Raw genomic sequence first — 25957 nt, 5'->3', positions numbered from 1 at the left:
CCACCCAGAGAGGGACGTAAGGAGGCAAAGCCACCCAGAGAGGGACGTAAGGAGGCAAAGCCACCCAGAGCGCAGTCCCGCTACAAAGAGTGGTAAAATGTAGGGTCGTGAACGACGCAGTGATGTGACGTCATTACAACAATAATGGATGAAGAACGTAGAATTGCGGCTGCAGGTCAGGACAGCGGCTCAACTGGTGTCTGAAGCTGGGAGCTTCCTGTACCTTTCACAGTAAAACTGCTGCGCTGCGGAGCGCTGACAGTTCCAGGAGGTTCATTGCAGACTTGTTGAGAGTGACGGAACATTCTAGTGAATCACACAACAACTACAGGACATTAAAGCCACAACACTCACACTCTTGGTTCTAACAATCCAGATCTCCCACATTTATCTTCCATTTAATAATGTGGAGCAATAAAGGAGCTGAGAGCTGCAATGCATTGTGGGAGTTTCTGTTTGTCGTGTTTTAAATGTAATTATTGGGGGTTATATTAGGTTTGTAGTGTAGCTAATAATTGTGTTGTGTTTTTGTTGCTTAGTTCATGTAGTTTAGTTTATTAGTTGTAAGTTGTCAACCAGCAGTGAAGAAGGTTTTGTGTGTCGTGTCCCCCTGGCATGGTCTTACTGTGGGACTGTCAAAATAAAAGGTGCGCGGCTCTCTGGGTGTTGTGTTCAGTGGGAAATGGGACCAAATGGCTCTTTGAGCATTAAAGGTTCCGACCCCTGATCTAAGTAAACTGGAATTGTAGTTTTCAAGTGAACACAGGTGTGCTGCTCACAGGTCTGCCCCGAGGCCTCCTCCCGGAGGGACATGTCCGGAACGCCTCCCTGGGGAGGCGTCCAGGGGGGGCATCAGAAACAGATGCCTCAGCCACCTCAGCTGGCTCCTCTGGATGTGGAGGAGCAGTGGCTCTACTCTGAGCTCCTCCCTGGTGACTGAGCTCCTCACCCTACCGCCCAGCCACCCTACGGAGGAAGCTCATTTCAGCCGCTTGTATCTGGGATCTCCTTCTTTAGGTCATGACCATAGGTGAGGGTAGGAACGACAATTCATTTAAGTAAGCTCAACTTATTACAAAGTATTATTATTATTTATTTATTACATTACATTTTACAGTGTGCAGAGAGACCCTCCTAGTGTCTTTTGAATATCTGCATATAGACGCGTAATCCCTGGAAACAGCCTTTCCAATTGAGGAGTGAACACAATCAAACCCCTGTTGTCCAGATCACATAGGGTCTCCCTTCACACTGCTTGTGGAACAGAAATGTCACACAGATGCCATGGAAAATGCGAGCAGGAGTAAAAATAGATGATATACTTCCCGTCTTCCTTTTTCTCCTTCTGTTTCCCTTCTATTCTGGGTGAAGGGCTGCACAGTGCTCATCAGTCACTCTCCATTAAAGTACCCACAGGAAAAAAATACATTTAAAAATACATCTTTTAACTGCACAGTCTTGTTTTCTCACTACTGAGCCTCACTCTGTGCTGATCATCTCTCTATACATCAAGCCTGTATGACGACCCAGACTGAACATAGCCAGGATATCTCTCTGTTATCTGGTTAACTTACCCAGACAGTCTGGATCCTGATAAGTGTGACAAGAAGCAGGTTATCAACTCGGTAATTCAACCGGATCAGTGCACGTTCACATGAAAGGGGCGGAGTTTTGCAGCATCTGACTAATAACACACACGGAGAACCCTGCAGAGCAGCTTCTGTAATGGAGGAACAATCAACCAGGATGAAAGCAACACTGCTGCTGCAGCCAAAGCAAGGAAGTAACGCTGTAGAAAATCCCAGACTCTTAATGCATAGCTTGATAAGATTATCCAATATTAATTGGATAATATAAATGATGACGAGTTGTGAAGTTGTGCGTTCCCTAAATTCATGTTTCTGCAGTTTTATCAGACGTGACCATTCATCTCAGTATTTCAGATGAAGCGTCGTGGATCAAAACATTCTTAGGAACAAGTCAAGAACAAGAACAAAAACAAAAACATCCTTCAAAGCCTCAGTGACAAGGATTAGTTTTATTATGTCAAAAAGATCACTCTAAACCAGGGGTGTTAAACTCAGGTCCTGGAGGGCTGAGCCCTGCATGTTTTCCATGTTTCCCTGAATGTCATGATGGTTCATCCTTGGGTTGAACAGAAAGCCTGATAATGAGTTGCTCACAGCAATCAGCTGCAATCACCGTTTTTTTTAAATTCCTGGCATGATTGTTTCTTGTATTCACAGAAATCAGAAACAAAAGAAATAACTACACTTAATCTAAATGTGATGACACTGATTAAAATGATCCAAGATACTTTCCAGCAAAACCTCAAGTGCAAAATATTGATTGATTGTTTGATTGATGTAGCATTACTTCGAACATGTAAATGTAAAAGAGACAGTAGAATCTGGATGTTTGGAAGAGAGTAGGAAGAAGTGTAAACCCATTTTATCCTACGCCTACTGTCTCTGCCCTTAAGTACATTTTTAGTCAAACAATAGGTTTTTCCTCATCTAAGATCAATGTCAATACATTAATACACCCAAACATTAACAACTGCAAACAGTTATGGCAAATCCATCAGATCAGTGCAACACCATGAATAAACAAACAAACATCAAACCCTGCACCTTGCCAGTCTGAGACTACATATCAGATATTTCAAAATAACAGCATTGAACTGACACAAGACCAATTATGTTTTCTTATTGCTTATAAATCTCAAAACAAGGATCTCGTGTTTTTAATTTCAAACAAAAACAACCTCATGTGTAAATGCGTTGTGCACAATGTGGGAAAGGGGGACACTTGGACCTGTATATATGTAGAGATCTATGGGACGCATCAATTGGTCCACTGGCAGTGGCAGAGTCCTGCAGTCCCACCTGTGAGGCCACCTATCTCTTTGTGCCACCTAACAAAAAAAAAAAAAAGGTAGTGAATCAGCTTTTGACACTGGTTTGTCTGATAATCCCGACCCGGTGCTGGTGGTACCAGACCCGACTCTCCAGTTCATGGTGGACGCCTCCAACACGGGGGTTGGGGCAGTACTGTCACAGCACCAGACCCAGGACAATAAGTTACACCCCTGTGGTTTTCTCTCCAGGAAGTTGTCTCCTATTGAGCATAATTATCAGGTGGGAGACTTGGAACTGTTGCCGGTTAACGTTGCCCTTGAGGACTGGTGGCCCGGGCTTGAGGGAGCTGAGCTCCCGGAGCAGGTCTGGACCGACCACAGGGACTTGGAGTACCTGCGCACGGCAAAGCGGATGAACTCCAGGCAGGTCAGACAGGCTCTGTTCTTTAACTGCTTCCACTCTATGCTGTCCTGCTGCCTCGGGTCCAAGAACGTCAAGTCTGATGCTCTCGGCTGTATAACGCCTCTCCCCGCTCTAAGACGTTACCGGACGATGTTACCTGGGAGATCGAGGAGAAAGGTCCACGTGGCAGTCCCCCCCCAACCGGTTCTTCTTTTCCGAGGATCTCAGGTCTGCTGTGATCCACTGGCCTCATGCCACGCCCATATCTGGCCACCCCCTGGGCCCAGAGGACCCTCTTAAGCCCCGGTCCCACCGCACAAAAAGTACCTGCCTAGACCGGTCTAAACCGCTCCGGTTCACGTGTCACGACAGGAATGCGGTCTAAACCGCTCCAGACCGCTCCAAAGGCGACCGCTTTTCCGCTCCCCTTCCGTTGGGGTACCAGGACCATGGAACGGGTCTGAGGTTGAGCTGCTGTCTGCTGATTGGTCAGTGATTTACTACACGCCCTCAATATGTTAATGTGCTGGCTGGATGAATCCTCTGTCAGTGTGGTCAGCTGCGCTCTGGTTGTTTTTATTTTCATTTTCTTTTCTTTGCTGCTCAACTTTAGTGTTTGTTGTGAAAGAGCGACTAGAGGCAGGGGGAGACCGGGGGGAGGGACTTTGCATCGTGTTGGAGTTTTCTGTTTGCAGCATAGGCTCGCCGTGGCGCTGATGCGCGTCCGTGACACCGGAGTCTGGAGCTTTCGTCTCCGGCGCTGACCGCGCTCCGGCAGCTCCGCTTTCCAGAGGCGGTCAGCGTTCTGTTCAGCCGCGGTCAGTGGCGCTTTATCGCGGGGACGGACCGCGGAAGCCATGAAAAGGAGCTCGGAGCTCGGCGCCTCCGTGTTCCGGCGCTGAGCTGCTGCGATCAGCGCCGGAGTGGAGAACCTCCTGCGTTTGAGCAGAAAGCTCAGACTCCCGTGTCTGTGCCTCAGCCAACCGGGGGGAACGCTCCGGCCACTTGCCCCGCCCCCCAGCGCTCGAGTGTGGGGCACGTCGCCCCAAGTCGCCGGCAAGTGGCCGAGCGTTTGCCCTCTCACAACAAACACGGAAGTTGCGGCTGCAGCTCTCCACTGCAAAAAATGACTGCTGCAAAAAGTTACTTTTTTTTTTTCCGCTGCAAAAAATAACAGTGCAAAGTGGAGAATTTAAACAACAACAGAGGATTCATAAGATCTACATCTGACGACGTTCTTTTCTGTTATAATGTCACATTTCTGCAGAGCTCATAAGCCCCGCCCACTTTTCCACGCTCCTCTCTGCAGTGGGGACGCGACCCAAAATTTCGGTCGGGGTCTCTATTCCGTACCGCTCCGCTCCGTCCCGGCACTTGTGTGCGGTGGGACCGGGGCAATAGTGACTCAACAATGGTTCTGGTGGGCCTCCATGAGAAAAGATATCAAGGACCACGTGGCGGCCTGTCCTACGTGTGCCCAACACAAGGCTTCCCGGCTCCCCAGTCCTGGTCTCCTGCATCCCCTTTCCGATTCCCTGGCAGCCCTGGTCGGACATCGGAAGGCAATGCAGTGCCGCTGCTGATCGCTTGTTTTTCTTTTATTACAGATTTCACTAGTGTGACACCAAATAATATCACCTCCTGACCTCCACCTCCTCCATGACTATTTCGCTCTCCATCAAATTCCTTTTCTTTGTCTTTTCTGCCAGGTGGCACAGTGGTTAGTGCTTTCGCCTCACAACAAGAAGGTTGTGGTTTGCATGTTCTCCCTGTGTGTGTGTGTGTGTGTGTGTGTGTGTGTGTGTGTGTGTGTGTGTGTGTGTGTGTGTGTGTGTGTGTGTGTGTGTGTGTGTGTGTGTGTTTCCTCCGGGTACTCTGATTTCTTCCCACATTCCAAAAAACATGCACCCTGACCAAGATCCCTCTGCCCCTCCAGCTCCCACTGAGTGCTGCTCTGCGCGGTCAATACAGAAAGGAATTTCCCCTCTGGGGATTAATACAGAGCTACAAATCAAATCAGATCAGATGCCGGCGATCAACAGGCTGATTGAGATGCAAAAATATGGACGAGGCACTTTGCATTGACAACTTATGGTCAAACGTGGGTGTGTTGAGGGTGGGAGATGAACTGCACAACCTCCTAGGTGGCGTGTGATCTATAAAATTAAAATGCATGCAGATGTGTGTGCGCAATGTTGTACCGATCCAAATTTTGGGGGGGCGCACAAACATTTTCAGCTTTTGGGCACAAGTAGATTTTTAGTAGGAATCCTATGAATGATTTATTGATGAGCCCCCTGGGCTGTGAGCAGAACAGATCAGCTCTCCAACAGCTGTCATGTTTTCAAGTCAACAAGTTCATTAACACCTTAGTGACTTGCTAAGTATCGTTAACTTGCTCGGGCACAGCTGGAAAATGAGAATCCAATACTGCTGAAGTCAAGTTTTTTAAAGTTACGGTTTGCTTGTTTAACTGAATGTAGGAAAGCTAATAAATAAAGATGTATTTTCAGGTGGACATGAAGTTGTTAAAATGAAGTGATTGTGTCTCCTCACCGTTCTCAGACTGCCACCAGGACTTCTTCCGGTGAGGTTTGAAGGTAGTGATGACATTCTCGATCCGGTGATTGATGGTGTTGTAGACCGGGTCGTAAGGCCGCCTGGAGTCACAGTCGAAACACTTCTTCTCATCCTGCAGCAGGAGGTGAAAAGGCCGGCATGTAATGTCAAAGGTGAAAGACTTCAGGGTTCGGTGAGAAACCCCTGGCACACTTTGTACGCAAGGTCACACCTGTCTCTTAAACACACACACACCCACCTGTAAATGACTAACGATGCAGTACGGCTCCTTTCTTCTCATTCCGCATGTGGACGAAGCCTTCAGGTTCTTCTCTCGCCCCACCAGCAGGTCTCCAGTCGCCGGGTAGCAGCTGCCATGGGCACAGCCATGGCTGAAGTCTGGCTCTTGGACGGCAGCAGTGACCGAGACTAGAGACAGAGTCCAGAAGACAGAGATGGATTACAGGGACAGTGAAGGATGGGTGAAGAGCAGTGAATCCCAACCTGGGGGGCCCCGACCCCCACAGGGGGGGATAAAGACTGATGGGGTCGCGGAGCCCTCGTCATTTCAAGACAAATTTACTTAATTACAAATTAGAGCTGAATGCATGAAAAATGAATGTGAAATGAGTGAAAAACCTCCACTTTTTTTTGTAATTATGTGTGGTGGGAAGTGGGTCGCTGGGGTTTACAGTTGTAAAAATGATGGTTGCTTCAAAAAAAGGTTGGGAATCACTGGTGTAGAGAGTCTTTCTCCAACAGAGAATCTTTGGATCTTTCATGTCTGAGAGACAATGTGAACAACCACTTAACACTTCTAAACTTGACCATAAATACAGAAACCTCACAAATGTTCTTAACCGAGCACCCTTAATGCAAATCAAAACATTACGTACACTTTATTCATAACAGCAGCATAATATCAAACCCAGAATCGACACTGTGGCAGAAGTGCAAGTCTGAGTCATTGTAATGGTCGAAAACAGTGTTGCAAGCATGTTGAAAGCTAAACTGTGGGACTTCCACCAGTGGTGTGCACTCAGGGGCAGCAGGGCTAGCACTGCTTGCACAGTCAAAAATGATTCTTCTTTTTTATCATTAAAAAATGATTCTGAAATCTGTGTCTGGAATCAATTAGGCTGCATGTTCAGGATGGAACTTTATCCAGAAGATGACTGGTTGTATTTTGTGGAGCTTAAATCTCCTATGTCCTCTAAAGCAGTGTTTTTCAACCACTGTGCCACAGCTGTCAGCTGTGAGAGCAGTGTGCAGAGTAATAATGTACAAATACTGTGGCGAGCGCCGCGGAAGAATTGCTTTGAGTCCAGATTCTATTCTGCCAGCTGAACACCAGAGGCTTTTATTTCAACATGAACACACTCAACCAGAACTTCATAACAGGATGAGACTCCACACAACACATTTCTCACTCATGGTTGAACACCAACATCCAACAAACCAAACCAAACTAGAGGAAATAATGAACTATCTGAACCGAGGAACAAAAACACAACACAAGCACAAACCAACACACAACAACCCTCAACAATAACCCTCAATAACCTCCTGCAACACATAACCTGAACTCCCATCATGCACTGCAGCGACCAACTCCGCGATCGCTACAATACTCTTCACCACTAGAGGGCAGCACAGAACTTTGCCGGTGAAATGAAACTTAACAGACGTCAGTGTGGTTAATCTCCACCTCCTGCTACCATCTTGTATCTTGTATTCACACTGAGGGAGTAAAAATAAAAAAAAGAAATTGGGAAATACTTTTTTCTGTATTTATTTGATTCCCGTTGATAAAGCATTAACAATAATGACTTTATATAGTTAATAAAGGCTACAGAGTTTCACATTTTAATATTTTCGGGTGGTGGTGTGCCTCCAGATTTTTCCAAAGAAAAAAGTGTGACTTGGCTCAAAAAAGGTTGAAAAACACTGGTCTAAAGGAATCACAGCTCCTTCCCTCTGCTGGGGCCAGCAGGAACTTCATCGCTAACCTCTGATGGAAGCTGGACGCTGCTATTGGGTTAAAATGTTGAGTGACAGCATCATCAGCCAATCAGATTTTGATGTGTTATTGATGTAACGCCTCAGGGCCAGCAGAGTTTCTAGTGCTGGTCTGGGTGTCGTCACTGAATTGAGCTTGACTGATTGGCTCATGGGCAGGTGGCGATGACTGCTATTATCTGCTACTCTGGAGTGATGGCGGATAATTTAACAGGAAGATCGATGATACTATAGCGGACCTGCTTCAGGACCTTTTTCAAGGAGCCTGTTTGCAGAAGAAATGGAAATTGTGAGTAGAAATCTGACACCAGAAAAGGATGAGCGAACTCAGACCAACAAAGGCTTGGTGCAGCATTTTACAGCAGGATGGTTTTAATCTACAAGTAATGGTGAGTGCCAGTTTTTTATTATTTTTTTTTACTTTATCTGGATTAGCTTGGCGCTGCTGTTGGCATTTGGTGCTGTGTTTGATTGTAAAATGGTGTTTTCCACACAATCGTGCACACAGAGAGACAAGCATGACAGTAATGTGCGAGACTCGCGTGGTTTGATTCCCCTGTCGAATGTGTAATGGTTGTTGATCAGCTGTCATGTTGGTCTGGATTAAGTGTCGATGCATAATAGTGGCCTTACATTGGATTGGGATTGTGTATTGAGTAGTGGGGGGGGGGTTGTATTTTGTTACTGCTGGCCCTGGCTGAAACACCACTGCGTGCTACTGACTTCAAAGCAGTCCTGGGTTTACCCTCAGGATACCAACCGACAAGAGGGAGGTTTTTTATTACTTCTGCTGCACAACGCTAAAGCAGCTCAGTGTCTGGAGCTTGGAGTCATGTGGAAACATGTTTCTATTTCTTTTCATATTTTATCCATATAACCCACCACCGTTAGACCCCAGCTAATGGCTATCAAATTAGATTTATCACGTAAGTATAACTGAATCTATTTTATGACCGCTGAAAGGTAAAGAAAGTTTTGATTTACTTTAATAATTTGATGAACTTAACTGTTCATGAAGGCTTAACTCAACTGATTTGAGTAAAGTCAAACTACGAAGAACAGCGTTCATTCCAATTGAGGTCAGCTTAATCACACGATGATGGGTGAAGAATTCGGGTATTTTTGAGGCTCTTTGTTCAAACTAGAATTGCCCACAAGGGCGTTGCGCCCCAAAATGGGAGATTGAGATTGTCCTCCTGTGTTGTCATCAACACAGCAGGATAATATGATAAACTCACCTCTATTAAATTTAGTGGTTAGCCTCATTTTAAGGTCATAACCCCAATCCGATGGGAAGGCAAATTGCTTTGAACTACGATTAAGCACGTCCACAGCTTCACTGTGGGTTATAAAAGGAAAGCTATACGTCTGCATACTACCCAACAGTTAGCCACAGCGGCGAACCGCTAACAGGACTATCATCAATTTTGAACCCATGTGTTCTATAACAGACACCTGATTTTATTTTAAATGTCCAGGGTGGGTGTCTCTGCAATGTAGATGGCTCTACAATCAGTGCTCATTTTATTTTTGGTGTGAGCAAAGGAGCGCTATGCTCATGCTAAGCAATGATTGACAATCAACACATGCATAACATCCTCCCAGTCAAAATGCCACGTGGGCTGTCATGAGAGAAAGCAGGGATGAAAAAGGGTCAGAACAAGCTCTGTTTGATTTTCTTTCTAACTACATTTTAAGAATCTATTTAAAGTCCATTTAAGGGAGGCGATATGTGAGAATATCAGGTGATGACTCTTAAAACCAACAAACGTGGAGCTTTCTCTGATGGCTATAGGTAAGACTTTGGCTTTTTGTCAAACAGCGTGATGGCTGTTTTCATAAAGCAGCTCAAATGGTTTTAGAGCAGTAACACCAGCAATGTGAAGCAGCACTCGATGTGAGAGAGCATCATGCAGTGCAGGTCGTGACTTCTATTGTAATCAAAAACTGTATTGGGTTTTGAATGAATGAATGAATGAACATTTTTATTTAAATATTATGCACTCACGTGCCCAGCCCACATGGGATAACATGACACTATAAACATTAATCGGAAGATGACAGGCATGGTATATGTTCAGAATAACATATAAACGTCTCATCGGAATCAAGAGTCTGGATACAAAGCTTTCAGTCTCACTGTCCAGGCTTTTTCCACATGTCTCACCAAGCAAAACATTTCATTTCTAAATAACCAACTCAGCATATCACCTTCTGCCAACCAAAAGAGATCAGGACTATGACGTTCAATTAAGTATGTAAATCACATTTTATGATTTTGGTTACTTTTTTGATGTTTTTTTCAGTTGAGGTTGGACTCAACCTCATGGTACTTAATGTGAGTTACCATTTCCAATTCTTCCCCCACCAAAGAACACAAAGGACTTGCTTTGTGTCCCTGATGGCTTGGCGAGCCTCCCACTGACACATTTCTCTAGAATATGCTTCACTGCTTTTTTTTGGTGAACATCATAAGTTAAAAGCTGATCCCTCTTCAGCTACAGCTGCTGTTTGATCAAGAGTTGAGACACTGTTGAGGCAACAGCCACCGAGAGGGGGGATTTTCTCCAGACAGGCCAGCAGGTTACCTGACCCTGCAGTCTGAAAGACTCCCGAAGACCTGATCTGACAAGAAGCCCCAGCTACCAGCTAAATCTGGACCCAAAACAATGCAGGTCACACAGAGGTCAGCTGAAGCCAGACTAAAGCGCCACTGCTTACTCACAGCTAAATCTTGCAAATGGAGGTGTTGGAACAAATAACAGAACCACCTGTATTTATAGGTTTTGGACGAATGTTGGACAATGGAACGAGGAGTCGAGCGTGACGGTGTGTCTGTGAGCTCTGGAGCCTGGGTGTGACTGAAGAGTTGAGCTATGTGTGGGAGTTAAAATAAACCTTATGCATTTCAGGACAACCAGCAGCAGCCGCCACACATTCCACCGGACATCCTGATGGGGATCTCTCCTCCTACGAGCCTCTGGGAACCGAGTGTCTGAGTTGCTGTGAGGAAGAGGGAGGACTCGCTGTCAATCTCCAATCTGTCTACAACAGGTGCTAATCCTCCTCTTTAAACATCAGTACGCTCAGCATGGCAGAATCTACGTTACAGCACCAAACCTCAGTCCTACACTGCAGATCTAATGCAGCATGCTTCGGAAACAAGGCTGACATTCATATTCCAGAGAAGATAAAAACATGGACACCTTTTATACATCACACTCTTAATTTTCACAGCTGTCGACGTACACATCTGGAAGTTACATGTCAGAAATTATTCGGAGGCTGGAAAACACCTTAACAACTGAAAAAAGACTGGTTTTATTTGCAATAACAAGAATACTTTTTGGTATTAAGAAAATGTGTTTTCCTGTCAGTCATTATAGATTACATCTTCAAGAGGGATCCTTATAATTGTACTCATTCTTCCTGGCATCTGACTTGTAGCTCAACTGACAACTCATTTCTATCATAATGGCTTTAGGTGAATTGAGCTCATGCTGTTTTCATAACCCTGGTTCTAACCCTTCATGTAAATTAAGCTGAACAAAGATAAGCTAGAGTAAAATTTGCTAAATCTGGGCTCAGCAGTTTAAGGTGAGACACCAAGCCAAGTCAGGCATGCAGGTCACCTTACTTCCTTTTGAAACTCAAAAGAAGAATTTTTCACTGTCTTGATGTATTTTTAAAATTATTTGGAACAATTATTATTGATATCTGGTGACGCGACTGCTGGCGCTGCTGAAAAAAAGTAAAGATAGTTGATCGTGTCAGTGCCTGGAAACCTTCTACATTGATAAATGTGGACAGATTCAGAGCAACATCACATACTGACTGCTTTGAGGCCAGCTGGAGATCTGGAGCCTGCTGGGAACAGTGCAGAGGAGGATTTCACACAGACACAGGGACACACACACACACACACACACACACACACACACACACACACACACACACACACACACACACACACACACACACACACACACACACACACACACACACACACACACGGCAAAGCTGTGTTTGCCTGGCATTCAGACAAGTCTCAGGTTGGTGTGCAAGTGAGCAACAAGCAGATGAGGTACACATAGTGTGTGTTTGTGACAATCACACACCCACACTTTGCTGACCAAGTAGCCCATTAATTACAAACATAGCCTGACAGGACCTGGATAAGACTGAGCCCGACAAAAGTGATCCTGACGCTCATGTCAAATTGTTGAAAAACTGTATAATACAGGATCTTTAAAGGTCCTTGTAAACACTTTAAAAAGTTAATTCCACATTAGACAATTCTAAGACACGCCAATCTCAGTAGAGACCTTTTGTATACACAGTTCTGAATGATTACTCACACATTATACTCACTAATAATACTCCAACAACTCAAAAGACACACTCAATTCACCACATTTTCACACATGTTGCTCTACATCTAATTAGCCTCATACTGAGGGATCTGTTTAAGGCACACAGCCTGAGAAGATACATTCATCCACCCGATGTGTGTGTGTGTGTGTGTGTGTGTGTGTGTGTGTGCGCGTGTGTGTGTGTGTGTGTGTGTGTGTGTGTGTGTGTGTGTGTGTGTGTGTGTGTGTGTGTGTGTGTGTGTGCGTGAATGCGTTTAAAAAAGAGCAGGGATGAGAGACATTTGATGCGTGGTGTAATCAGTCGGTGTGCTGCAGTCTTTTATCTGATTCTCTGAGGAGTCAATCATCCCGATGAGGCAGTGTCTTAGGAGCCCGAAAACTTTTTTTTTTTTACATGGTTCCCAGAGTGGGGAAATTCTAAAACCCTGGCTCTGCTTTGAGGTATGGATGGCAAATATGGCTCAATTCTGCGGAAAACAATGAATTTATCGCACGCAAGTTGCAAACGGTGCAGGTTTGTGTCGTCATTATGCAACAGTAGTCGGGCAAACAATGCAGAAGTGGCCATCCAAGTAGAAGAAGAAGAAGAAGCTTTATTTATATAGCACCTTTCACAGATAAAAAATCACAAGGTGCTTCACAGAGGCATAAAAATAATAAAATAGCACAGACATAATAAAATAGTGCGGACACAGTAAAATAGTATGGTCACAATAAAATAATAAAATAGTACGGTAGTATAGTGGACGGAATAAAAACCAATCACAGCCATGTTAACTAAGTAAAGCCTCAAGCCTCTTTTTTCTGTGACACAACTTAAAGTTTCTCATTGTTTCTCCTGTTGAGAGAGCGACTACCACCATATTGCCTACCTCACTCCGATGGACACATTTGTGTGTTGATGACATTTTGTTGAGGAGTTATTGATTCTGTAACTTTACCAAGCTGCTTTCTGTTAATTTATCATCCTCTGCTATCGTTTCTTTATTGTTCTCCTGCCATTATTATTGTCATGCCCTGCTCCTCTGCGGCCTCACAGGAAGGTCAGAGTTCTGCAGGTGTGTTTCCTTCTCCTCTGCTGCATGTTGCAGGTGCGCATTGTTGTTGTTGTTTGTTTTTTGGCCTACCTGGTAATTTATACTCTTGCTAGAAAATCATGTTACCGTCTTGATAGAGCTGCTCAGGCTGGTTTAAATAAGAAAATCATGTTACTGTCTAGATAGAGCTGCCCAGGCTGGTTTAATCTAGAAAATCATGTTACTGTCTAGATAGAACTGCTCAGGCTGGTTTAATCTCAAAACAGTTGGAAAATAGTTGGATCAGTGTGATAACTGTAAATAATATGTTGTATGTATGTTGTCCCCACCCACCCCCCCACCCACTCCCCACTCTCTCTCTCTCTCTCTCTCTCTCTCTCTCTCTCTCTCTCTCTCTCTCTTCTTAATCTTCTCTCTTTGGGCATTCCCACCGGTCATGTACGGCAGCCATGCCAACTTCTAAAAGAAGAGGTAAAATAAAAAAAAAAAAAAAAAATTAATGACATCATAAGGGACATGGTTGATTTCTTTGTTTTCATCTCCCTCAACGACGTTCTCATCTACTCCTGCGATGCTAAGGAGCACGCTCAACACGTCCGCCTTTTCTTAGAGCGCCTCCTGAAGAATCGGCTCTACATGAAGGCAGAGAAGTCTGAGTTCCACAAGACCACCGTGTCGTTTCTGGGCTACATCATCTCGCAGGGGCAGATGGATGGATCCTGACAAGTTCACAGCAGTTCAGGATTGGCCGCAACTCAAGAATTGGAAGCAGCTCCAGCGATTCCTCAGGTCTGTGAACATTGACCGGCGATTCATCCGGGACTACAGTAAGATCGCTGCCCCCTGACCGCTCTGACTTCCACTATTCATCCATTTATTTGGACTTGGAAAGCTGCCTAGGCCTTTCAGGACCTCAAGTCCCGGTTCACCTCTGCCCCTATTCTCATCCAGCCAGATCCTAGTCTTCAGTTTGTGGTAGAAGTGGACATGTCTGACTCTGGGGTGGGAGCAGTGCTCTCACAGCATTCATAATCAGATAACAAGCTCCATCCCTGTGCTTTCTTCTCCCGATGTCTTTCTTCAGCGGAGCAACTACAACATCGGTAATCAAGAACTACTGGCAGTCAAAATGGCTCTGGAAGAATGGAGGCATTGGTTGGAGGGAACAGAACAGCTGTTTATCGTTTGGATGGATCACAAGAATATGGAATACATACAGTCTGTCAAGAGACTCAATTCTCGTCAGGCCCGTTGGACCCTGTTTTCTGGACGTTTCCGTTTCACACTGACGTATCGCCCAGGATCCCGCAATATCAAACCCGATACCTTGTCCCGTCAGTTCTCCATTGAGGAACCCTCTTCCGAACCCATCTCTATCCTGCCAAAGTCCTGTACCGTGGCTTCACTCACCTGGGAGATTGAGGCCTTGGTTTGCAGGGCCCAGCTGCAACAACCGGATCCCGGTGATGGCCCTGATCACACTCTGTTTGTTCCTGTCTCTGTGTTCCCAGGTCCTGCAGTGGGCCCACTCCTCACAAATCTTCTGCCATCCTGGTGTCGCCTGCATGCTGGGAGTCCTCCAGCCGAGGTTCTGGTGGTCCACCATGGACAAAGACACCCGGAGGTTTGTTGCAGCACTTGTGCCAGACACACAACCTTCAATCAGCCCAGTTCTGGTCTGTTCCAACCTCTGCCTGTCTCTACTCGCCCCTGGTCTCACATCGCTGTCGACTTCATTACTGGTCTCTCACCATCCAATGGGAAGATCACTATCCTGACCATTGAAGACCGGTTTTCAAATTCTGCACACTTTGTGGTCCTGCCCAAGCTTGAGACAGCAACCTTTTGGTGTCTGAGGTGTTCCACCTGCATGGAATACCGTTTCTGACCGTGGCACACAGTTCACTTCAGAGGTGTGAAAGGGCTTCTGCACTGCCCAGGGGGGCCAAGGTGAGCCTGTCTTTGGGTTTCCATCCCCAGTCCAATGGCCAGGCCTGAACCAGGAGTTGGAGACCTTCCTCAGATGCATTTCGTCAGAGAACCCCAACGCTTGGAGCAGCCACCTGACCTGGATCGAGTATGCGCACAATTTCCTCGTCAACTCATCCTCTGGCCAGTCCCCCTTCCAGTATTCTCTTGGGTACCAGCCCCCCTTGTTCTCATCCCAGGAACAGGCGTTGTCAGTACCATGGGTCCAGACCCACATCAGGAGATGTAGGAGGATCTAGAAAAAGGCCCAGTCTGTGCTACTGCAATCATCAAGCAGGATGGAACCGCTGGCCAACAACAAGCGTTCTCCAGCCCCTCGCTATACCCCTGGGCAGAAGGGGTGGCTGAGGGCCAAGGACCTTCTACTGAGGGTGGAATCGAAGAAGCTCGCCCCGTGCTTCATGGGCCCATTTGAGATCGAGAGGACCATCAACCGGAGTGCGGTATGTCTGAAGTTACTCCCCATCCATGTGGATTCACCCGACCTTCCACGTGTCCCAGGTCAAACCTGTTGAGGAGAGCAACCTTTCCCCTCCCGTCCATCCCCCTCTGCCACCCAGGATGTTGGACGGTGGCCTGGTCTACACGGTGCATTGGTTGTTGGACGTTCACCGGTCCACCAGGTCTCTAGTACCTGGTGGACTGGGAGGGCTATGGCCCTGAGGAGCGTTCCTGGGTGCCCTGCCGTTGCATTGTGGATCGGGAGCTGATCTGGGAGTTCCACTGATTGAAGCCTGGTCGACTCAGTCATACGCCAGGAGGCGCATGTGGGGGGGAGGTAACTGTCATGCCCTGCTCCTCTGCAGCCTCATAGGAGTGCTGCAGGTGTGTTTCCTTCTCCTCTGCTCCATGTGTGAGGTGGGCGTGTCAGGCGTTGTTCTCAGAGAGGGGAGAGCCGCATGAGCAATTATCTGGATTTGGAGCAGCTGCGGTCACCAGGTGGAGGGGGTTGTGGTTGAGAAGCTTGACTATTTTACTGGGCTGCTTACTCCACTCCGCGCAGGACCGTAATCTCTCAGCAAGCTCATGCTCTGTCCAGCATCAGCCTAGTCCAAGCTCCAGCGTCTGCTCATGCTCAAGCTCCAGTTTCAGCCCTGTCCTGCTCTGTCCCAGCTTCTGCTCCATCCCAGCAGAGTGTTAGTTCAGTTTTAGTAAATCCTTGGTTTAAACGTTCACTCTGTTTCCTGGCTGCACTTGAGCCTCTGTCCACCCCCAACAATTATCTTGTTCAGGCAGGTTTCATGTTAAACTGTGTGACAATGAGAGTGAGAAGGATTTTGCAGTCGATCACCGTGCTGAGTGCTCAATGAGGCGTTTGAGTACGACTTAAGAAAATCAACTCTGAACTCTGAATTTCACATGAGAATTATTTCTAGGTGGAAGAGCACTGGTGGAAGAGCACCGTGGTGATTTAAGTCAATGGATCAAAGAGCTGCGGGTTGACCAACCCTGGTCAGACCATCACAAGTTGATACCGACCACGAACGCTTTCTGGCTTCAAATTATGTAATGCAAATATTCAAGTAGTCCAACTGCATAGATTGTAATATAAGTATGACATTTATCCTGCAGTATCCTGGCAGTGCTCACAGAGGAAACTAGTGAAATAAGATTTTGGAGCTAACTGCATTTTTATTTTCAAATATCTACCTGAACACATACAAATAGAAAAAAAAATGTCTGTCCACCTGATTTTCAAGCCCTTTATTGAACATGTCACTGTCCAAATTATATATAAAAAAGAAAAATGCCAAACTTTATGAGCATCAATTTAAGCCCAAGATGACCTTCATATCTTTAAAATTACACTTGCTAAGGCTAAACATCTCCACTCTAACGGAAAGCCCAAGGTTTACCACAATCACTATGTTCATGTCGGTTCTAGTGTTGCTACCTAGAGAGCTTTGCATGTTCTCCGGTGGTACGCATTGGAAAAAGCTAGAAAAGGACAAATTCCATTAACTGAATCTTCAAACTTCAAATAATTTAATTTCACCCTTTTGTAATTCTGAAAACCCCCACTGACATTAGAGCTGCAATCACGACAATAAAAAATTCCAATAAATTATGTTTCTACACACTGTGCGTCCTTGCTCTGCTCTCAAATTTTGTGATTCACAAATGAAAACAAATGTAATCAATTGACTAATTATGTCATCTCTTGTGGCCAGAGGACAGAAATAAACAAATGCGGCAGACTTTTCCTTTTCTTCTCAAAGGCTGCCGGTAATAAATAGGGGCAAGAGAAAGAGCAGTGTCATTGGTTGGAACACATGAGAGCATAGAGACAATAACATTATCTATCGAATTGTTTGAATTTATTTCAAATCATGTTGTTGTCTTATCATATGGTTATCTAGTGTCATGGTTATAGATTTCTATTGTAGCTGAGAGTTGGCAATAAAGCAATTTCTACAGTCACAAGATATCATAAAATCACAATAAACTTCAGCAACAGATGTAAAGACGCATTAATCTCTTGAGAACAACAACAACACACTGTACATCTAACAGTGTGTTCATCATTCATATACAGCTAAAAAAAAAACACTTCATGAACGCAAACTCAGTTTTCAGGGGAATACACACCACGTGGAAGCTTTTGCAGGTATGCAACATCATTTCACGTCATCTCTGTAAAATATTTTTATAATGTTATATAAAAGAAAGGTTCATGTGGCAGGATTATACTAGCAAGTTATGAAGAACTCCTTCCTCTGTGGCCTTTAATGGAGAAGCAAGAAGGAATGCAGGCTGACAGCTGAGAGCAGGAGGGAAGCAGCTGCTGAGTAATGTGGATTTACTCTCATTGTGAAGCTGAAACCTGGAGGCTCCCAGCAAAATACAAGCACCTAAAGGTGGAGCTAAGATTGTAGGGCTGGAGTTACAACTTTCTCGCTCAATCTGGCACATTTTCAGGTCCTGCTGGCGACTTTTTTGTATAAAGCGACGAGCAACAAATCTAGCAACTTTTTCTGGTTTTATTGGCGACTTTCTAGTGTGTTTGGCGCCTCTGACGCGAAATCACGTATGGTTCTGCAGTCACTGTGGTCAACGAGCAGCAGGTACTGCTGTGAGCCCCTCCTCCGTCCAGAAGCATTCACAGACCTGAGGTCAGTCTGGCAGGAGCCTCCCTCCCTCATGCAGCAGTCCCAGCTGCAGTCAGATGAGAGGAGACCCTCACCACACTGCGTCCACACTGAGAATGAACCGCGCTCGCACAAGGCCACCGCTGATTTACTGAGCAGCAAGTTTTAACATAAATGTCATTAATTTACCAGATTAACAAATACAAATTCTCAATTCCAGGCCCATGGGCCACATTCGGACCACATGTGGTCAAAACAAAGCATTAGGCTAAAAATTATTTTGAGAAGTTCAATGACACAAATAAAAACAAAAACACTAGAATCAGCAACAGAAAGCTCATTTGCAGTTGTAAACATATTCAGAGCTAGGGGCATACCTAGGACATGCTGGAGGGACTATGTCTCTCGGCTGGCCTGGGAACACCTTGGGGTCCGGCTGGAAGAAGTGTCTATGGCGTCCCTCGTCCCTCGTCCCGTCTGGGCGTCCCTCCTTAGACTGCTGCCCCCGCGACCCGGCCCCGGATAAGCGGTGGACAATAGATGGATGGATGGATGGACTTTTGCTGGGTGCACGTACTTCTTGATTTGTTTTTAGGTGGCATCGCTTGTAGAAGGTGTTCTGTTATTGTTGCTCAGAGTCGAATGAAACTTCTCTCCCAGTTTCCTCCCAGACCGTGCGCACCATGGCAGACCGGAGTAGAACGGAACGCGTCGGATGCAAAAACCATCACATGCTGGGTCAAACCGCGATTGAACGTGATGAATCAACTACCATACATCGTAGCTTTGCCATGAAAGCTGTGCGGAAGCTCGGCATGGCGTGATAAAACACGAAGCAACCGTGAAACAACTGTGATTGAACACCCACTAAACGTCACTTCCTGTGTAGCTTCCCATCCCACTACAGACCGTCTCCAAGTTGTTTTACGGCCAATCGTGCTGCCATGTTTTGTGACGTTCATCCCGTTTTGGAACGGGCGACTGAGTTTCTCATCTGCACGATGGCCGCCATGGCAAAGTTTTTGACCGTTTAAAAATCTTGCACGGCGCCCATGGCAATCACGACTGGTTACATTTGCCCATCCCGTCCCCCTGCAATGTCTGACGTCCATCCTGTTTTGTCCACGCTGTCATGACTGCCGGGAACATAACCTAACTGGGTGGGTAATTGATTTGGAGGTAGTTAAAGCAGTACTGAACATATAAAACAGCAGGTTTATTAAAGCAGCAATTAAAACAGAGCGAATGGCAGAATGCGCAGAGTGGTAATATTCCAGTATAAAGTCAAGGCAAAAGGAAGAGTCACAATTGCACATGAGGACATTGTGATATTGCACATGACACAACACTTCACAAAACGCAAGGTTACTGAAACCCCTTAGAGTTCAGGAGGAGAACAGCATCGAGGTCAAAGCTCCCTCTTCTTCTCTGGGTCTCACAGGCCAAACAACAGAACCCATGATCAAGCTGATCAGATTCAGGGAACAGAACCATTGTTGAGTCACTGAGAATAAGACGAGTCAGTCCACACGCCTGCTGCTCCAGTAATCTGAGAACAGCCTGTCACAATGCTGTACAGGCGCTTCCTGTCCTGCAGAGTGACGGACTGATACCAGCAGCATAATGGAGGAACTAAAACACTTTCAATGGATGTGTAATAGAACGTTAGAAAGACGTTTCGTTGGGAGAGGGTTGGGGTTAGGGTGATGGTTAAGTGAGTTCAGGTTCCTCCTCTGGTGCCACCGCCTCAGGTTTTCTATGTTGGAGGGGAACCCCAGGTATCTCAACCAGCCTGAGCTCTCTGATCCACACAGGTCACAACAGATTTCCCGAGGCCTGTACTACGAACCGTGATCAACATATTCAGGATGACTCTGTTTCCTGTGTTGACTTATCCAGACGCGCGATCCTGATAACCGTCGCTACGAAGCAGGTTATCAACTCACTAGTTGAGGCCGAGTTTCTCTTGCATGAGTGTTTTATGTTGGAATATTAATTCCTCACCACAGTAGGACGAGTAGTTCTGTGTTCCATTAAATTCATGTTTCTGCAGTTCCGTCCGGTGAGATCATTACCTCATTGTTCCAGATCAACCCTCGTGGAGAAAAACAGGCTTGGAACAAGTCAAGAACAAAAACATCCTTCAAAGCCTCAGTGACCAGGATTTATTTTTATTATGTCAAAAAGATCGCTCTGAATAAATTTCTCCTCTCAGCTGCAGCTCAGCGCTGAACCCACACACCAATCACCATCATTTATGAATGAGCGGTCCATTTTCAAAGAGATCTGATTGGTTTGGAGGTGGAGCTCTGACATTATCGGGAACGTAACCTGCTCTGGAGCAGGTTAAACGTTCAGCGTAAGTTGCCGGGGTGATGACTGAGCGAGCATCGTGGTATGGAAAACCCAAGGTTAATCCTTGAAGTTATCTCAATAACAGAAAATCCAGCGTCGCGCTTTTGATGCACTGGTTTCAATGGAAACTGCTAATGACCTCCTGCTGCTGTTGCAGATCTTAAAAACAAGACAAAACGTGACAAAATGTCATCCTGTTTGCATGATGAGCGACTTAATGAAGAATGATTAGTGTGTAGAGTCTGTTTCTGTTCTTGTGTCATCAAGACTGTTATTGACATCACCTTAACCACAAGAACTTTCGACTCCAGTTATATTTTTTAACCTGTCCACCAGAGAAATGACTTCCATATTAGACAATACACACATTTATTCTATCAGAGGATTAGTTTGGCATTGTGCTTTAATCAAATTTGATCGTAAGCTAAAAGAGTGTGGGCGCTCTTGGTAATGTAATAGAAATGAAAGGTGGTACTATGAAATAATACATATTTTCACATGATATGCACTAAAGTTAAATGAGATATGAAGATATTGTGTTCAGTTATGTACATGTCTTCTCCTCAAAACATGATCTTGTTTGGAACTGGTCCGTGTGTGCATGTCGCCTTACCCGAACCTGACAACATGTCTTCAACTAAAAATGTGATCAAACACCAAACGTTTGTCCACAACAAGAGAGAACCAACCTGCTGTGATTCGCCTGTGACCCAGACACAACATCAAACTACCTTTACTTGAAAAGCCTCCCAGTGATGAAGGAGACGAGGCTGTCCACTGTCATTCTGTCTTAGTCTCGGCCCACTTTGAAGAAAGCATGAGGTCTTTGTACTTTCGCTGAAAGACGGTGAAATCAGACTCTCAGCCAGGAGCTGCTTCCATATGAGGCAACGCTTTAGTTTGAGCCGCAGGGCATGCCCCTTTCATTTCCAGCAAAGAATTCCAATCCTCCCAGTCACCCAACCCGCTCAGGTGAGCTGCTTTTTCAGTCTTGATTTTCACTTTTTATTTTTTAAAGTCACTTTTCACAAACAAAGCAAACATATTTGACATGTTATGAACCGGCAGCTGACTCTGCACTTGTCCCATGTCTCTATTTGAGGAACCTGTTGCTTCTGATGTAGCTGGATGTGACAGCAGTGTGACACATTCCCGCCCGAGCAGACAGTTTGCTGTCACACCGACCAACGTAAACAAAGCAGGAAACGAAGGTCATCTCAGACAAGCCACTGACACGGCAGACCCTGGAGGGCTGTGACATGGTCAGAGTCGTAACACCGGGAGAGCAAAACCCTGCGGCCAGGAATATTTAAATGACTTCCCAGCCAGATCCCATATCAGCTCGCAGACCAGATTAGTATCTGTTTCAGACAGGCGATGAGCTTCATACCTGAGCTGAGCTGCAGTGGTGCTGGAAGGCCTTGCAGATATGTTTAGCAGTCACCATCCGGCAGGCAATTTAGGACAGAGGCAACAGAAAACTCAACAGCCGTTTATTTTTAACTCCTCTCAGCTAATTAGTTGACATTCTCCCTCTCCCGGACGGGTCTCCGTCCTCTCTTTGCTCTGCACTCAGTGGATGGAAGATCAACTCCCACAGTCAAACGTCCAGCTGTTCCCCTCCTACGTCGCCTCTTTATTGCACTGAGCTCCGACCTCCCGTCTCTCTCTGCTCCTGTAGCGTCCATCACGCCTCCTGGTCAACACAGATCCCTCGCCCCACGCTTCACCTTATAACTCCTTGATTCCTCCCTGACACGTTTGGCATGCAAACGTCTCATAACTGTTCTGCCAGAGACACTTTTGTAACTTTCCACTAAATACCAATAAATATATTTTGTCTTAAACTCCAATATTAAACTTACTTTATTAAAAAAAAAACGTATGTGATGTTTCATGGTGACAATTTATAGTCAGATATATATTTAGTGGCTATTTTAGTTTTTTTCTTTAAAGTATTTTTTTTTAAAGTAATTTTAGTTTTTGTAGCTGTTTTCAAAGTTCTGACTGTTGTTTTGCTTGTTGTTTTTTTTTACTTGAGGTGACTTTTCAAACTTTTTTATCTGTTTTAGCTATTTTAGATGTTTCTTCTTTTGTGGTTTTAGTCATTTACTAGTTTTTTCGTTTTTTTTTCCGTTGTTTTAGCTATTTCCACTCTTTCACTCTTGTTTTTCCTTTTGTTTTGATTTGAGGCATCTTACATTATTTTTTTTTGCCGTTTTCTGTTTGTGTTTTTTCAACATATTTTTTGTTATTGTTGATGCAATTGTGGCCAGTTCGGTTGCTTTTTGTAAACATTACGTTTCCCAACAGCGTCAGGGAGCCGTTACAGCAGGGCTAAAGAGCCACATGTAGCTCCAGAGTCGCAGGTTGCAGACCCCTGTCTGAGACCGTTGACATCTAGAAGCTCCAAAAACTACAGCAGATTTGAGCCGTTTGCCCACATGGACATAATGATGGCCCCAGCACTTTTAAACATTAATGCATCTGTTTGTATTTATCACTAATCATAGGTAAACATAATCTGGTTGTACAAAATCGAGCCAACTTTTGGGAACATCCAAGAGTTAAGATTAAAACTCAAACAATATTGTTCTTTTTCTTTACTATAACTTTTTGAGTTACCAGACCTTTTCATCCAAATGCTAAATAACAAGGCATCCATTTGTTATTGCTTTGTCTTTGAACATTTTCTAGTGAAAAATGAATATAATTGAAGCGACATCGCATCGTTGATTGGATGATTTACTTTCACATGGATTAAATTCATCATCAGTCACCATTCCCATCAGATTCATGTCAAAGGGCCAGTCAGCCGGCTTCAACAGGAGCAGTCAGGTTGAACTGTCTCTTTCCGTACATTGTGACTTTAATCAGTACGGCTCTCATCTTGGCCCATGCAGGATGTCCTGTCCTTGCCCAGCTGTCCCCCCCGCCCCCCCCCCCCCCCGTGCCCTGGCCGGGGTGACAGCAGAGGACCGAGGCCAGATGCTGTCCATTACACAGGCTTGTTAGATTAACCAGCTGCTTGCACTGGAAAGCGCATTGACATTCCTGTCTCGTCCTGAGACGTCTGAATCGCTGCACTGGAAAGGAAATGTGGAGCGGAGAGCCACCAGCAACAGGTGGGCAGCAGGGAGCAGGGCGAGAACAATGCCAGGCCTTATCTGAGCCGTACGAGAGAGATGTGAAGCACTTTAACTGCCCGTCCTGCTCGCATCCATTCCCACATGTCTGCCGTTACTGATACAGTGATTTAAAAAGACGTTTGGACCTCAGTGTGATCGGAAGGCCTTGTTGTGTTCTTGTCTACAGATTTAAGATGTTTGAGCTGGTCTGAGTGAGCGGTGACACACATGCTTGCACTGAGCGCTCATATTTGAATGGTGTTGAGCTCACCAGCGTGACTGTGGAGGTTCTGGTCTGTAGTTCAGCCACAGGCACAGCAAAAGAAGCTTCCCAGCTCAGGATTCATTCTCCCATCACAGAAGGCTGCTATCCTAGCTCCCATCAATTCATGATGGCAAATTAAAGTGCACTTTTCATGTTGTCAACATAGTTGTAAATAGAGTAAATGTTATCCATCAAATTATTCTGATATTCATAATATAGTGTAGCAATACGAACCACTGTTAGCTATGTTTTGCTAAAGGGACGTGTTGGTGCATGACGCCTGGGATACCCTACCGACTTGAACGTAACCTCACGTGCAGAGGTTGAAACAATCTAGTTCTACAGCTGTCGGGTGGAAACAACACGAATCTGGAGTTTTAAAGCGAGTAAGGAGTCGACTTTGACATCTCGTGCCACTAGGGCTGCAACAACGAATCGTTAAAAATCGATTAAATTCAATTATTAAAAGTGTTGGCAACGATTTGTTATGTTGTGTGATTCATGCATCACTCGCCATGTTGCGGAGCCGTTAACTTCCCCTTCGGAGCTTTGTCAATGCTGGATGACTGAAATAAAGTTTAAAAACAAAAGCGAACGGAGCGAGGCGGTACAATAGAACCTGTGAGCAGCGACCCGGTAAGAGCCACACTGAGCACCGACACATATTTAACTGTGAACACACCTTAATGAGCACAACTTGCCTGGGACAGGTTTTCCACAGGGATTTCAAGCCGAGCCACACGAAAAGGGCCAAATACTGATGATTGGAATCTTCCGACGTTGTGGTGTCAGGAGGTTAGTTGTGAGATGTGAATTATCTCCGCCTCCTGCAGAGCAGTGCTGCTCTGTGAAGCTCCTCTTAGTTTGACTTTCCCTTCCCAGCAGAGAACGTCAGGCCCGGGGGCCAAAACCCACCAAGAGGCTCCAGTCTGGTCCCACCAAGCAGGGAGATCATAGAGGATTTACACTAGTTTATTTTTGACGTTTCATTGAATTTTGCACCAGAATGTTCCATTAGAATTGAATTTATGTTGAGATTGTAATAATTTTTAGCACTAACTGTTTGATCTTGTAAAAATATAGACAATTTCCTTACATACACTGTGACCACGACAAAGAAAAACTTTGAAATGTAAATTTAAGGTTATTATAGCAATATTTTACTAGTCTGGTCACTCAGGATGAAACTGGACTGTATGTGGTCCCTGAAGTACATTAAATCTTATTTAATAATGATCTTTTATACATCTTATATACATGTGTATATATGTATTTATATTGTATACATCTTTGATGTTTGGTGTCTATTTTTTTTAACTGATTCATTGATTAATCGAAAAAATAATCGACCAATTAATCAATTATTAAAATAATTGACAGTTGTAGCCCCAAGACTGAAATGTTATTAAAGCAAGCAGGCAGTCATCCTGAACTCAATACACAGGTAAGCATGACAAAATGGTCATTCAATAATAATAATAATCATCATCACATGCACATAATAGCTGAATTATGTGCATTTTGTCATTTCTTACTGTTGGATATTTTTCATTTTCAAGCGACAAATTAGAAGTTTGTTAAATTCAAATGAGTGGTCCTTTTTAAGAAGGGGGATCAGAGGGTGTGTTCCAACTGCAGGGATTACAGATTTAATAATTATTTTGTGTACATCTTTGTATTGGTTCAGTTATGTGCTTTTACATACAAGAACCAGTTTTTAGCAAAGTAAAAATTGGTCCTGCAAATGTTTTTTTTAACCGATTCATCATTCATTAATCGAAAAAATGATTGACCGATTAATCGATTATTAAAATATTCAGTAGTTGCAGCCCTAAGCACCACCCAGTGTATTAGAATATATTCACTAGAATAGTGAATAT

General features: G+C 44.9%; 1 protein-coding gene across 3 annotated transcripts in view; it reads right to left on the bottom strand.

The window, feature by feature from the left end:
- lamb2 (laminin, beta 2 (laminin S)) overlaps window positions 1–25957 on the bottom strand; it is a 101483-nt gene that overhangs the window by 40330 nt on the left and 35196 nt on the right. For all 3 annotated transcript variants that reach the window (XM_080496636.1, XM_080496634.1, XM_080496635.1), the window contains 2 exons: window positions 6082–6251; window positions 5820–5955 (listed from right to left, as the gene is read on the bottom strand). In XM_080496636.1, the coding sequence (XP_080352762.1) occupies window positions 5820–5955; window positions 6082–6251 (306 nt within the window). The remainder of the gene's footprint in view (window positions 1–5819; window positions 5956–6081; window positions 6252–25957) is intronic.

This window comes from Blennius ocellaris, assembly GCF_963422515.1.
Source record: "Blennius ocellaris genome assembly, chromosome: 5".
NCBI lineage: Eukaryota > Metazoa > Chordata > Actinopteri > Blenniiformes > Blenniidae > Blennius > Blennius ocellaris.
This window is presented reverse-complemented; position numbering and strand designations above follow the sequence as displayed.